The 14,558-nt window shown below is 51.3% G+C and overlaps 3 protein-coding genes across 3 annotated transcripts; 1 reads left to right on the top strand and 2 right to left on the bottom strand.

Annotated features, from left to right (window-relative positions):
* Positions 1-2,263: 2,263 nt before the first annotated feature.
* Positions 2,264-3,420, bottom strand: B0T26DRAFT_725523 (uncharacterized protein). Its single transcript, XM_060442772.1, has one exon. It carries the CDS (start codon positions 2,929-2,931, stop codon positions 2,566-2,568), a length of 366 nt encoding a protein of 121 aa, XP_060291219.1. The 5' UTR covers positions 2,932-3,420; the 3' UTR covers positions 2,264-2,565.
* A 4,241-nt stretch (positions 3,421-7,661) lies between these two features.
* B0T26DRAFT_679848 (uncharacterized protein) lies at positions 7,662-8,198 on the bottom strand (the record flags this gene model as incomplete). The annotated part of the gene is made up of 1 exon (XM_060440403.1): positions 7,662-8,198. The coding sequence occupies one exon, from the start codon at positions 8,196-8,198 to the stop codon at positions 7,662-7,664; it is 537 nt and encodes a 178-aa protein (XP_060291218.1).
* A 762-nt stretch (positions 8,199-8,960) lies between these two features.
* B0T26DRAFT_679847 (uncharacterized protein) lies at positions 8,961-9,691 on the top strand (the record flags this gene model as incomplete). The annotated part of the gene is made up of 3 exons (XM_060440402.1): positions 8,961-9,253; positions 9,442-9,550; positions 9,605-9,691. 3 exons carry the CDS (start codon positions 8,961-8,963, stop codon positions 9,689-9,691), a joined length of 489 nt encoding a protein of 162 aa, XP_060291217.1.
* Positions 9,692-14,558: the final 4,867 nt, after the last annotated feature.

Below are 14,558 nucleotides of genomic sequence, written 5' to 3'. Positions count from 1 at the left end.
TGGTTATACTATCAGACTGCTCAGCAGACCCGGTGAAGACTAAATTCTACACGGGGAGTGTTGTTTTCCTCGCCAACTAGTTAGGCACGCGAATGCTTTGCTGCAGCTGGCGCTGACACGTCGAAACAAACTTTACGTGCTACACGGCTTTCTATCATTGCCTTAGTCTCTTGGCGGTTTAAACTTGAGGAAACATGGCGAAGTCCACTGGTGAGACCCACAAGTTACCAAGTGGAGCTCGCTGATTAGAATTTGTCTCATTGTAATCCTACGAGGTGTAATGCCCGAGCTAGCTAGAACTCGGATGGTCAGTAAGCTGGAGGGAGATGTCCATATTCTGACCTTTTCGACAGGGCTTGTAATTGTGGAGTTACTCCTCTTGCCGTATTTTCTGTTTTCTCATCTTTACTGCCCTCTCAGGAGTCTCGTCGTCGCCTTGGGCAAGACTGGCCGGTTCAGCGATATCTACAACAATTACAATTACAATTACAGGTATAAAGTCTCACTCGCTCCAGCCCATTGCTCATTCATCCTGCCCCACCACTCATCAGACCATCGCCAGCACTACAGCCACTCACCAGCTCTTCCTCCTTTAATTACACTCTAGGCGCCATGAAGGCTAAGTCCTTTGTCTCACTGCTGTGGGGGCGTGCCCTGCGACCTTGCGGCTTGAGAGGTCTCCTGTGGTGGCGGTTGCGACCATATAGCTGCTATTGCTCAGAGTGTCAGGCAGCAGGCGTCTTTTTTGTCTGTGGGCGTAAGGTAAACCGTCACATCTCCTGTGGCAGGAAGGATGAAGGGCTCGGCTGGGAACACATCTCGTCACTGGAAGCATGCAGCGTTGGTGGATCATGGGGGGCATACACAACTCATTGCTAGTTGCGAAGTTGGGCTCTATCTAGAAACTCTGTGCATGGACTCTGGTGTTGGAATTACCTCAGCCATTGAGACGCAGTATAAAAGCCCTTTTCCTATGAAGGGGTAGCAACCAATTAGCTAAAACAATCAAGCAACAACAGAGCTGACATTCATCATCGCTATTCTCGAAATACTGAAGAATGAAGTGCCACAAAGGCTTTCGGGCTTGAGGTCCCGGACCCGAGTGGGAGCCGAGTCGTCGCCGCACCTGACAAACACCACTTGAGCGCGCTCCGATATCCTGGTCCCTGAACCGTCTCACCAGACGGCACTGCTTGTGGCGTGGCCGGTCTGCGTTGGGAAATATTGGCTCTCCCTTTCCGATCAGCCACTCGATCTGGCCCTCGGCCTACTTGCTGTTGTCGGCTGGGTCTGCTCGAACGTCTTCTGTGGCATGTCGTTCAATGAGCCGGCTCTCCTAGACCTGGTGAAGAGAAGCCGGAGCGGATCTGAGCTTATCCTGAATCATAAGCAGCTGGCGTACGGGTTCGGCCTCCAAGGAAAGAAGAACAAGAGTCCCGATGTACCCCTATCTGCAGTTGTGACTGACTGGTTGGCGTTCTTTTTGGAACTGTCCTTTGCAATTTTTGACTTGGGTGAGTGCCAGCGGTGTGGGTCTGGAGCAAGCAAGAAATTGAGTTCATGCAACGCTTCATTCACGGCCAAGGTATCGCGATTGACAACTTGACGCAGGTGCTCGGCATGTACGTTCATCTAAGAAGCCTCCTCAAAAGTAGGGAAACACTCCACGGTAACAGCTTATGAAATTCGCGCTGTTAAAGAGGAGTTCCGTAGCTAGATGAAGATGAGGCAGGAAGTCATTAGGATGCGGTCCGCCGATAATAGCTATGATGGTATTCGTAGGAGTGAGTAGGCCGAGGCGGAACTGATGCTCGTAGATATTAAAAGAGACAGTCTATTTGCACAGTAGAAAGCGTCTTTTTAAACAGTAGTCTACGAAGTGGTACATGCGTAGAAGCCACCAGCCCAGCCAACTTCGGATTTTTACACCTAAAAAGCCCAGTTCAATGGCAGGCATGCTTCTTTAGATAGCCTGTCCTGTACCCCGCCTGCGCCCGGGACAATTTTTACCTGCAATTGAGGCCATCTCCAAATCCACCATCTGGCCCTACACCCTACGCCGTGTGTATGGCCTCACAGTCCCCCCGCCTGCTCGTGGCGGGCGTGGCGGTAAGGCGCAGGGAACCCGGGCAACGAAGGGAGGCCCGGGCAGCCGGGGTGGCCGTATTACAAAGACAACATGAACATCACGGGCATCGTCAGGGGCATCACATACTCAGGCTTCATCTAGTACGCAGGTTTCAACGCCCAAGGCGCGCGGGTCTCCCACTTTAATTTTCTCCTCACAGAGGTCGAGTACATACATGAGGTTTCCCAATCCATCAGATCCGGGAGTCCAGCTCAAACACGGCACCCATCCACCCATCCATCTATCTATTATAAAAACCCTTTTCAACTCTAGCCCTGCTAGAATAGTCTCGAGATCCCACGCCCTCGGCCACACCACAGGCCCGTACTCGTTCCCGCAGAGGGGGAGCACAACTACCAGAGTGCCCTCGTTCCTGACGAGGTTCCGGAAGTCCTGCCGGTACCGCAACCGATGCGTGGGTGTGTGTGTTTGCCAGCTTAGACAACCGGGAGCTGGCTGACGACGCCGTTCTTCTTCTGCGAGATGTAGAGGTTCTGGTTGCCAGGTGACGTGGCGAAGTAGAGGTGCATACGCGGCATCAGGCCGGACAGGAGGTCGGTGGTGGCGGTCCACGGCCGGATGACAAAGTTCTCGCCCGTCCAGTTCATGAGGATCTTCCACGGGTTGGTCGCGTTGCCGGTGGCCGCGACGATGCGGATCTGGGCCGTGACCGACTGCGTCTGCGTCACCTGTCCGTTGGCCGTCGTGATGTGGGTGACCTGGGTAGGGAGATTGTGGCCGAGGTTCATGGCGTTCCAGTCGTGCTGGTAGAGCGTCTGGATGGTGGATCCGGTGTCGTTCATGACTTGGTGGGTGAGAGGGCGAGATGAGTTAGTGGCCCGGTATAAGAACCTTGGGTACCTGTGCCAGCGGGGTGTGAAACTCACTGGTGGTCTGGATGACGAGAGGCGCTGCTCCGCCCAGAAACAGTGGGTTGATTCTAAACTGGGCGCTAATCTGATGATGGACGATCTGGTTATCTTGCTGCCCAAGACTTTTATGGTGACTAATCCACTTACGAAGTGATAGTTGTTCGGCGCGACTGGCAGGGACGTGAAGTTGGCTATCTGACCCGCCTCACCAGACGCCGCTACAATCTTGGCAAGGTCTGCATCATTCACAACGTGGGGTGCAGGTTGTGTAGCTTTGCTATCTGTACCGGAGACGACCGCCTGAGGCGCCTGACTGGCAGTCCTCTGTGGCGTGATGATAGCTTGCGTATTAGAAGGCGGAAATCAAATAGAATATGCTCAGGCGAGGGGGCCTTACATGAGTAACACCCTAGTCCCACTCAGCTATGGCCTTCCCAGTGTTGTGTTTAGCAACAGCCTCGTCGCGTTGCTCGGGAGTTCCCATCTTGACAGCCCCGTCGCTAAATGACCGAGAAGTTTATTTCCATGAGGGATCGGTTGTTTGTTCTTGTAGTACTGGACTAACCCCTCGTAGGCTTTGCCTAGCGAGGTAGTCGGCCCAGCCTTCGACTTCTTATCCTCTAGGTCAGTAATGACGTGCTTACGCACTTCATCCTCAGAAGAAGTGCTGCTGGTGGACCTCTCTCTGCTCATGGTGGGCTAAGCGGTAGTGGGTGGTGGACAGATGCGAATTAAAGGCTGGCTATGACGGTCTGGTAGAGGCCGATGGGAGTATGTGCTTGATGGTTGCGGGTGAGGAAGTGTTGTTGATGTGTTGTTGAGTTGGATGTCAGTGGCCCAAGACGAATGGGTTATATATCCTTGAGGCGAGCGTCGAGACATACTCGATGAGGCTTGAAACTTGGACTTGCTCGTACCGGCCGCCTCCTAGGCCTCAGCGCCATGTCAGCCAACAGAGGTGTTTCGACCAACGCCGTCAATTTCCCAACACCAACTCGGTGATTTTCCTCCGCCGCCGCACCAAGTCCCTGATGTGTGATGTCGAGAATGGTCCAGAATCCACCGGGCTGAGCCTCCCGTGCCTGAGGCTGAAACGGCGTGTTATGGCTGCGACGGCCTGTTATGGCTGCAATGGTTATTTGAGGGGAATTTCGTCAGCGTCCTCCACATGGACCTTGACTTGGCTTGGGTGAGGAGCATGAACTTTTTGAAGCTGGCCTTATGAGGCGCGAGTACGCGTACGCCCTTCGGAGCACGCTGTGCCGAGTATGCTTTCCGAGTGCGCCCTCCTCGACTTCCGAGTACACCCTTCCGAGTCGCCCATCTACGGGGGGCGGGGGGCAAAACCCGATATGCGGGAAATAAAAATCTCATGATTTTCTAGACAGCATCACTAAGCTGCAAAAAGAACCTCGCATGCTTACTCACTGCGCTCGTATACGAGCAGGAAGCAGGTAAGCAAGCGCCTCTCACGCAGGGCACTTGAAACACGTGCCTTGTGTCACGTAGAAAGGGTGCTCCAAACGGACCACAAGGGGATACGCCGAGGTTTAGCCGTAAGAGTCAACGGAATTGAACTCAGTTGACGCTGTCAGATGGAAAGGGGTAAAAAGGACTAGACTGGATTTTGTTAGCATGCTTACCAACTACCGCCACCTATTATCGCCACCCACTGTACTATATGGGCTCCCTGGATTCAGGGTGGGCGACGAATAACAATATTCGCGTATTTGTCAGCGGATAATTCCGTATTTGGAATATCGCAAATATTGACGAATATTCGTTCGCTTAGTCAGCCTGCCAGAAGTGCCCAAAAACAGCCAACGAATATTCGTCTGCTTACCTAATCTGCCAGCACAGCCAACAAATATTTGGCTGCCCAACCTAACCTAACCACCACAAATTCTACCAAATCCTTCCAATTCACATCAGGAAAGATGTCTTTCATCTCTGAGGATTCTTCAATATCCAGAGATACGGGCCGAATTTTGAGCCCAATCACAGAGCACACACGACCACCCCAAGACGAAGAACCGGCACGAAAAGGCAAAAACCGCATGTATTATTGCAAATATTGCCCATCATGGAGTGCTCAAAACACATCGAACTTCCGGCAACACATTCAATCCAAGCATGGTATTGCAATTATCAGCCAATCGAGGAAAGCCGACGATTCCAGCCATACAACACTGCAATCTCTATATGAGAAAGCAATGGTGATCAATCAGACCTCTGAGTTTGATGCTCAAATCTTGAAACGAGCGTTAAATAAAGAGGTTATCACACAGGCGATTATTTCGCTTATTGTTGTTGAGAATCTTTCTTTCCGGATCGTCGAAAGCCCCTATTTTCACACCCTTTGCAAAGCTCTTAATCCAACGGCATCAAACGAGATCCTTTCATCACATTCGACTATCAGAGAGCATATCAGAAATCCTGGCTTTTTAATAAGGATCTTATTCGGAAGAAACTTCAATCATCCCGCTCAACAATCCACCTCTCCCTCGATGTTTGGACTTCTCCAAACCAGAAACTGTTCCTTGCAGTTTGTGCTCATTTTGTGGATTTCGAATCAGAAACTCTTCAAAAAGCACTTATCGGCCTTCCATCTATCCAGTCACATCATGCAGCAACACAATACGAAGCCCTCATCTGTATTCTTAAGGATTACAATATCTGTTCAAAAGCTAGGGCAATTATTAGCGATAACGCTTCTACCAACGACAGTCTTTGCAAAATTCTCGAAGCAACCTTCAGCGAAATGGCAGTCCCTTGGTTATCATCAGATAATCGAATCCGATGTAATGGGCATATTATCAATCTTGCTATCCAGGCATTTCTATTTCAAGCAGTCGATGAACACAACAAAGGGGCAGATAAGGAGGCTCAGATCTCTGATGATCTAAACCCTCTGATTAAACTCCATAATATTGTCCGCCATATCCGAGGATCTCCTGCTCGAATCCGCCAATTTACTCAGCTTGCTGGTCGAATGATCCCTTCAGATAATTCAACACGATGGAACAGTTGGTATTTAATGGTTCAAGTTGCTATTGAGCATGAGGGTTCAATTTATTCATATACCAAGTCCTGGTATGAATATCTTCAGAAGGATTTTCTTTTTCCGGAAGAATGGGAATATCTTCGAGCGATATCGACTTTCTTACATCCGTTTTATCGAGCAACAAAGGCTACAGAGGGAGATCAAGCGACAATTGACCGAGTTCTATTCACAATGGACATCCTTATTCAGCATTTCAAGAAAAGCCTTTTAACACATCAGTCAAACAGTCTTCTATCTTCTCGGATCGAAAATAGCTGGGCTATATTCGACAAATATTATTTAAAGACAGAGGACTCTCCATATTACGCAGCAGCAGTAATTTTCCATCCATCACGGCGAACCTTATATCTCAAACAAAACTGGGATAAGAAATGGATACGGCCAGCAATCAACTCTGTCAGAGATCTCTGGGAAAGGCATAAAGATCACTCAGCAAACGCCTCTCCAACACCGCCATCAATGCAGGTTGATGATCTTGATGAATTCGACATCCTTGCTCAAAACCTTGATGTTCTTCCATGACAACAAATAAAGGATGAATTCGAAGATTATATCTCAGAAGCTGCAATTTCGATCCAAACTTCAGCATTATCCTGGTGGCTGAATACACAACAACAACAACGCTGGCCAAGGCTATCTCAACTGGCAATCAACATTTTATCCATTCCGGCAATGAGTGCTGAGCCAGAGCGAGTGTTTTCTGGGGCTCGTCGTACAATCTCTTGGGAAAGAATGCAACTAGGTGAAGATACTATTGAGTTTCTTGAGTGCTTGAAGCATTGGATGAAGTCAGGGCTTGTAAATAGTGGCTTGGAGGAGATGGATCTTGATGACTAAGTGGATTTGGTGGGCTTGGCGAATATTGAAATGATTACTAAGCAGATTTGACGAATATTCGTTGATGTGTCAGCAAATATTGATGAATATGCGATATTTGATTTGTCAGCGAACGAATATATCGCCGCCCACCCTGCCTGGATTAGCCAGAGAGAAGACAGAATTGAACAAGATCTTCAACCAAATCATCTTTATCATTAGAAGTGCAATACTTCTGACAGACGCCATACATGCACTTTGACTGACTTCGCTGCAATCAACAACACGTGCCTCTTCCCGCTGCCAAACGCCATCTTTTAGGTTTCTCGGCCTATTCCTACGCCGCGGTCCGGGGCACGTCTCCCACCAAAGGTGCGGTACTCAACGGTCCATTTTACAAGCGGCACAAGACCAGCCCCGCTTGCTCACCTCCTCGCTAAGACTGCACGGTTTTGGCACTTCGGACTCCCCGGGTCAGGACCCGTGCCCGCGGCAAAGACGGCGTAGACTTCCTTTGGCACCGATCCAATTACCTCACAACTACGTACATTCCACACACACGAAACGGTTAGCGCGCAGGCGGCCTGCCTCGATGCAGCTAACAACTGTCAATCGGACTGTTGAACGAAGCTGAGTTCCGATCAACCGAGGCAATGCAAGCTGGTATAATAAGGGGACTTTTTCCCACCTCTGTATTTAGAATAACGTCATCAGTCTTCGACCAGTCACAACAATCTAAATACCATTCTGGACCGTCTTCTTTGCTCTTCATTTTTATCCCTTATTTGCTCTTCATCGCTTTCCATTCTCGCTTAGCAACGCTCCAAAGCTCAACCATCCTCCAAACCTTGTTTGACCTCTCGGCATCGGCACGAAAGCCTTCCTTGGAAGACATGATGTAGCCGACGTCCGAGGCGGCGCTGTTGGTGGGGTTGCCGTGCTTGTAGGTGCCGGGGACGTAGAGGCCGCACTTCTGGGTGGCGACGCCGAGCAGGTCGGCGAAGCCGGCCTCGGAGAGGGTCGAGATGGCGGCGTTGCCCTTGCGCGTGCAGATAAAGGCCACGACACCCCCGCGCTTAGAGTAGTACGACTTGCCGATCGGCACCAGCACGGTGCCGCCGTAGTTGAGGATCTGCTTCTTCATGTCGGCTACGGCTACGGCCGCGTCGCAGTCGCTGCGGTCTAGCACGCTGCTGCACTTGCAGAACACGCGCTGGTCTGCTTGCGCGAACAGGTCTTGCGCGCTGCTGGGCGGCGTCGCGATGAGCCCTGCCGCCTCGGCGTCCCGCTTGTCAGCGCTGGCGATGGGCGACGTCATGCGCTCGTGAATCTCGTTGCCCGCCGCGTCGTAGTAGCCGCGTAGACGCCATCTGCGGCGTCTCTGGGGACCTTGAAGCCCGAGACAAGGGGCACGAGGAGGGAGAGAAGGCTAATGGCGGTGGTGGCGCGCGTTTTGAGGGTTGTTGGTGGGAAGGGAGAGTTGTGGGTGTGTTTTGGAGTGTGTTTTGGAGGATACTGAAGAGACGAGGAGATTGCTCTGGATGTCGAGATGAGATGATATTGAGATGCTCTGGATGTTGTGATGGATGGACATGGGACGAGAGAAAACCGAGCTTAAATAGCAAGCCTGGACTCTGGAGACTCTCGTAATGCTTATGATGCTTATAGGACATTCCCCATACAGCGAGCGAGTGGCCAGCATCCATCGTCCCGTCTCATCAAGCCCTGCGCGTCTTGGTCGCGCAACAAGGCTTGTGGCTGGGATCGCAGGGATCAGGCTGGGATCACAGGGATCAGGCCGGAACCCGGCCTGATACGCCCGAGCCCAGGCATAAGTGGATCTGGGATCCACCAGTCCAGGCCATCATTTCCACATATTATTCCGCCGTGGCCCAGATAGCTAGACTTCCTGCAAGCAATCTAGTCATTCCCTTCCTGCCTACACTATTCATTGCAAAGTCCAGAGCAACATTGACCGCCAGAAGTAACAGACCAGACTCGATTCTGGATTAAAGAGTGGAAACATGTTTCCTTCATTTGCGACAGCGGATAGGATCTATCGTCAAAGGTACTCGCAAGCATGAAGCCCATACTCGGTTCAATTGAAGTCGAGGTCCCCATGCCATTCACTCTCCTCGTAGTCCCAATTGTCATCCAGTGCGTCGCTGAGCTGCCGGACGAATTCCTGCGAGCCACACCGGTCGATGGCATGCTCTACTGGAACTTGGTAGCTGGCATCCCACATGCGGTCATGCCCAGCCCTATATCCAAGCTGCTTCTCCTTCACTTCGACAAACCGGCGGTCGCTCGCGTGGGTCCTCGGGAATTACAGGGGTCGACCGTATCCCACGCGGGGTCGTATTACAGGGCCATGTGACGGTCACATTTGTCCAAAGCCGTGGCATAGAATCGTGATTGTACCTGCACCTAGTCTCCTCAACGAAAACTGAAACTGGGGAAACTGTCCCATATAAAGTCATCGCGAGAAGTTTCGTGTTCCGGGCCGCCGGCGTGTTCTGACTCGTTGGCATTGTAAACTCTCTAAACACATGCGCTCCTAGGAGAGCCGGCCGGGTTGCGAGTTTCTGGATCTGCTCCCTGAGCTCCCACGGGAGACACGAGAAGAAATGGAAATCTGCTGCCATTTTCGGGTCGAGGGCGCATGCCGCGGTATGAAGAAGTATTAGGCGGGAAAAGCCTTAGATTTACTACGGGTTTTAACAGGACTCAGCTGGGAAAGGTACCCACCTAAAGGGCACCAGGGCCGAGATGAGAGCAGAAGAAAATCGGTACAAGTGTAGCTCAATATAGGGAATTTAGCTGACCATACACTCGATTCAGGTCTGACCCCGGCACAGTCCCCCTTTACTCGTCACCACAAAGAGTGACCTCGTCGACTGAACTACACCATTGCTGTTTGAACTACCACCAAGCCTCCCGGTTAAATGGCTTCGGTCAATAACTTTCCAACTATATTTTTTAGGTAAATACTCCTACGCCCAGAATCCATTTGCGATGGTTTGCTCAGTAACTTCAGTTGGAGCCATCGATTCCGAGGTACTGGAGTATCGCAAAAAGGTTTGTTTGACCGACCGCTAGATATGGTGTGGGTTGCCGCTGGGGCCTCGAGAATTGTCGGGGTTGGGGCAAAATTTGAAGGGGAGACTCAAGAGGGCGGCATGTAAGGCGAAAAAGGCGCGGTGGTTTGGCCGAGATACTGCGCCAACGCAAGGCAACTGTCCGACTATTGCTGTGCTGGCGGTTCGCCTCAGGCCCCCAGGAACTTTTGAGAGACGGTTGAGGAGGAGGCTGAGGAGGCGGTTGAGGGCAATGATTCCGATTTATTGTCCGACAGCAAATCTGTCTACCTGACTGACAATACCAAGGAGACTTGGAGCCTGGAGGGACTTTCGGTAAGCAAAACTCCATCAAGCCACTACCAAGATTTACTAACTCTCCTAGAACTATCCGGCATTTTCTACCGAGGTAAATGTGACTTCGACTGAAACCATAAGTCATAAACGTAAGCTATCGGATTCCGAGCCTGTCACTATCTCGAGTAATAAACAGGCCCGAAATGGCGATTCTGGAGGGTGGATCTTGACGACCTATTCATTAATCCCTGGGCATCGTAAGAGGTCTGGCCTTGGTGTTGAGTTGTTTCTGGATAGTTGTAATTTCTTCATAATATATAGAGATCAAGCAATATATTCTAATTTCTTATCGGCGTGGAATGGGGCTATTATTACAAACCACTCGACTGTTAGGGTCGTCTGTCTGTAAGGGAGCAGGGGCTTCACAGAATGCTGGGGTTGGTAATTATGAAGATATAACAAAGGGCAAGCTCCTATCGCAGGGTAATGCAGTCAAATCGGAATACCACTCAAAGTGTATGAGTGCAGCGAATGTGTATTGCTTGCTTGAAGAATCAAGCAAGAGCTATCTAGAACCGTGGTCACGGTCATCGTAGGGTATCTATCTAAGGTGGACCAATAAGAGCGCAGCTCCCACTTGCTAGGTGCCGAGACCATGCCTGGTGCCGGGCACTGCTAGCGCGCCGGGCAACCTTCCTGCCCTGTGCCAAGTCCGTGCTTGGCACCAGGCAGCTTCCTATTGGCTGCATCCCCAGGCCCCTCGGGGCGCCCCGCTCCTGCAGTCTGTCCAGTACGAACCGGGTTCGTCACATCAAAGTGGCAGGCCTGTGGCAGAGTTCTACAGACCTGTAGCAGTCAGGCTGCTTCCCTCAGTGTCTTCCATAAGGCACTGTTGTACTGGACTGTAGGGCATAGTTCCCTGCAGCCCACTGGGGCGTAGGGCACAGTTCCCTACGACCTACCTTGCACTTGGCTCCCCGCCTACACTACGGCTTCGCTCCGCCTGGCTGCAACACGTAGTTTGTCACGACCAGGGCAAGGCATTGAGGTGAACTCAGTCCATTGGGTGCTATCGACGAAGATTCTAAACTGAGGAGGGAAAGAAGGAAAAGTCCGACAACGCGTCGCGTGCTCGCGAATAAGTTTTCATCTATCAGTGGGGTAGGTGGGGCCTCGAGGAGGCTTCTGATAGGCCCGGGGGTTCTGGGCGGCTCTGGCTGCTTGAGGGCCAGTTTGGTGGACGGGTCCTCACATAGTTCAACAGAACGTAGAAGAAATAATTAATAAAACAATAGGGTTAGAGTATAGTAAAATGGATAAAAGGAAGTGAAGAAGTCTTTTGTAATTAAATAAGTCGCGGCTGTATATCGTCAGTATTCGTTATTAGCGAAGGCAGATCATCAGCGCCATTAGCAGCGGTATACTATCAACGCCCTTAGTGGCACATTATCAGCGCCATTAGCGGCGGCACATCACCAGCGCCATTAGCGGCGGCACACCATCAGCGCCATTACGGCGGCATACTATCAGCGCCCTCAGTGGCACATCATCAGCGCCATTAGCGGCGGCATACTAAATCAGCGCTATTTCAGCAGCGGCTCACCCATATTCGACGTTAGATTTTAGTAATTTTATTTTCCTTTGATCCGATATTATTTCTCTCTAATTCTTCATCCTTTTTCAGATCTTCTACTTACTAAATTATGCCGAAAACTCTCATCGCATTCAAATTATTCCCAGGTCTTAATCAGGAGACTTTTGGGTAACGTTAACCCCTATTTTTTCAAACGGTCGACCACTTGGCCCGTGTGTTGCTATCGCTAAACCTCCTCGTATATCACCTGTCAGTGCCCGGCGACGGCGTCGGCGACGAGCTCAACAGCCTGCGATACGCGTCGCAGGTCGATCTCGTGCAGGCCCGGTCGCGCGCGCAGTCCATGGAGCCGTTGGCTGTGGTCGTTGTCGGCACCGGGGGGGCGAGAGCGGGGGCGGGGGCGGGGGCGGGGGCGCGGTGTACGAGCCGATGCGACATCGCCATGTGGGTTGATTTGCAGGTTGCGGTTTTGTCATCATGACGTTGGTTCTAGGCTGGCGTTGTGCGACCGTGTGCGACGGTGGGACAGCGATAAATTTCAGTTCCAATCCCAATTCTTAAATGGCCGTTTTTTCTCGCACATGATCAGTATCACCCAGCAGCCCGCGCCGCAGAGTAGTTTGTGATAGAAATGGGGCTGTAATTATACCACGTGAAAATTAGAGTTTTTTATCCCGATGAATCATTTGCAACCGGCCCAAGTAATTTTCAACTATTCTCTCAGCCAAGCACTTGCATCTTGTGTCCTTCTAGGGGAGGTAAGGGTCGAGATGTGAGTAGTATTTGCGCCTTCAGGGTCAATTAAGCAGGCCGCAGCGGCCCACCAAGAACCGGCCCTCCGGACTCCCGTCAGGGTTTGTGTCAGAAAGACCATACTGTTTTCGGCATGGTCTAAGGGAGCCCGGGCAGGGCACCTAGTTGGACTACCTGTTACACAGGATCAACACACGTCCCCGACCTGCGGGCGCATGCCTTCTCTTCTTCCTCACATGAATTAATACACACATTGCGAATACCCTCATTCTTGATTGCTTTGCATGCATTTGGCTTCTGAGTGTTTGCTGGTCGTTAGAACCTTTTCTGGGCCTATGTGGGACTCAACGTCCCCCAATCGCCGCCGGCCAAGGCTCGCTGCGCTAAGGCTGAGGCCAATACCAGCCCAACAATCGCTCGGCCAACACCGTCCTGATGAAACGCTCGCCTAAGGCCGCCGCCCTGTCTTGAGACGATGATTCATGATTCAGGCCCGGCTTCCGCCCGATCTGGCCGTCCAACATGTCGAGCGGCGGGCTCGGTTCTGCCCCCCCTTTGCGCAAACGGACCTCGCCTCCATTTTATAATCAAAGCCTGACCTCACTTCATCTCACCTTCGACTTCCGTCTTGCACTCACATTCTCGTTGTCCAGCTGTTAATATTCGTGCTTTGGTATATTGGTAACAAAACATCCTGCTAATAAAAGCCCAGCACATTTCACCATGTCGCTCAAGACCACTGCACCAGAGTCTTCGAAATCAGGTGCAGGAGACAGAAATGAGACGAGTCTGGCGCATGTGCTACAAGCTCTTTCGAAAACCATCACGGACCTGAAGAAAGTCGGTATAGACTCCTATGTAGTAGGCGACATGGTAGGCGTCTTATCACCGCCATACAGAGATGATGTCGCATTCCGTCCGAACTTCTTAGGTCTTCTTCAAACAACCGCCACCTCGAGAGAAATATATACCAAACTCAGGACTCGATTTCCCTCTGACGAGGAATTGAGAATCCAAAACAAGACACCGTGTGTGATACTTCATCTCCGGCTATTACGCCATCTACTTCTACCTGCTAACTATATTTCAACATGTTTAATAGGCCGAACCTAGACAGGACCCCTTGTCACACACTTTCTGTTCAGGTCGGCAAATCGCAGGCGACGAAGGCGGAAGTCATGCTCCTCGTATTCCCGGGTATGTGTGCCCTTCATCACTCAGCCTTTTACAGTGTGTCAACAGAAGAGACCTATTAACCCTGAGCAGAGAAAATTCCAGCCACACGACGCCACCTTTTCTTGAAATTGGTGGCCAGTCACATTCCGAGCTCTTTGCCGGAACCAATGGGGGGGCTTCTCCCTAAAAATGAGTGGCCAGTAATCAAATCCACTTTGTCGTACGCCCACGTTATGCAGGTGTTCTCGTGCGACCCCGATCCTTCCGAGGCCAAGGCCGCTGCCGAGGTGCCCACATCCGCAATAGAGGCGTCCAAATGAGTGCCAGTGCGGCACCTACGTTAGCACGTGCTCTTACTGTCAGGGCAGAGTTGCCATTTGCTTGATGTTGTATTTGGTTAATCAAGGGTCAGCCGAGAGTACGTCAAGGCTGAGACGGTGAAATAAAAAGATGGAACTTCTGTAAATGGGCGGCGTGCTTGAGATTTCACCTGGTTCAGCTTGTGGTGGTTGTGGTTTGGGGCTTTTCGCGGCTGAAAGGTGTCCATGGTGGTATTTCGGGTCTATGTCAGGGCCCGCACAGCCCTTTGAACGAAACGCTGGCGCCGGGCCTTGGTCACCGGAGCCGGACCCCCAGCGTTTCAGAAGGTCATTCTAACCACCTCGCCATCCCAAGTTTCCGGCCGTGTGGGGATATCGCGAAACAAATCAAAACAAAACAGTACCTCAAGTTCAGTACACATTGGGATCCAGCCCCATTTCTCCCCCCAATCGGCACTTTC

This window comes from Lasiosphaeria miniovina (assembly GCF_030549165.1).
Source record: "Lasiosphaeria miniovina strain SMH2392-1A chromosome Unknown B0T26scaffold_7, whole genome shotgun sequence".
Lineage (NCBI taxonomy): Eukaryota > Fungi > Ascomycota > Sordariomycetes > Sordariales > Lasiosphaeriaceae > Lasiosphaeria > Lasiosphaeria miniovina.
The sequence above is the reverse complement of the archived record's forward strand: the minus strand, read 5'-3'. Positions and strand labels throughout refer to the sequence as shown.

What these genes read in the sequence shown, in the direction of transcription:
- B0T26DRAFT_725523 (XM_060442772.1), bottom strand. Translation starts at nt 2,931, where the DNA reads ATGAACGACACCGGATCCACCATCCAGACGCTCTACCAGCACGACTGG.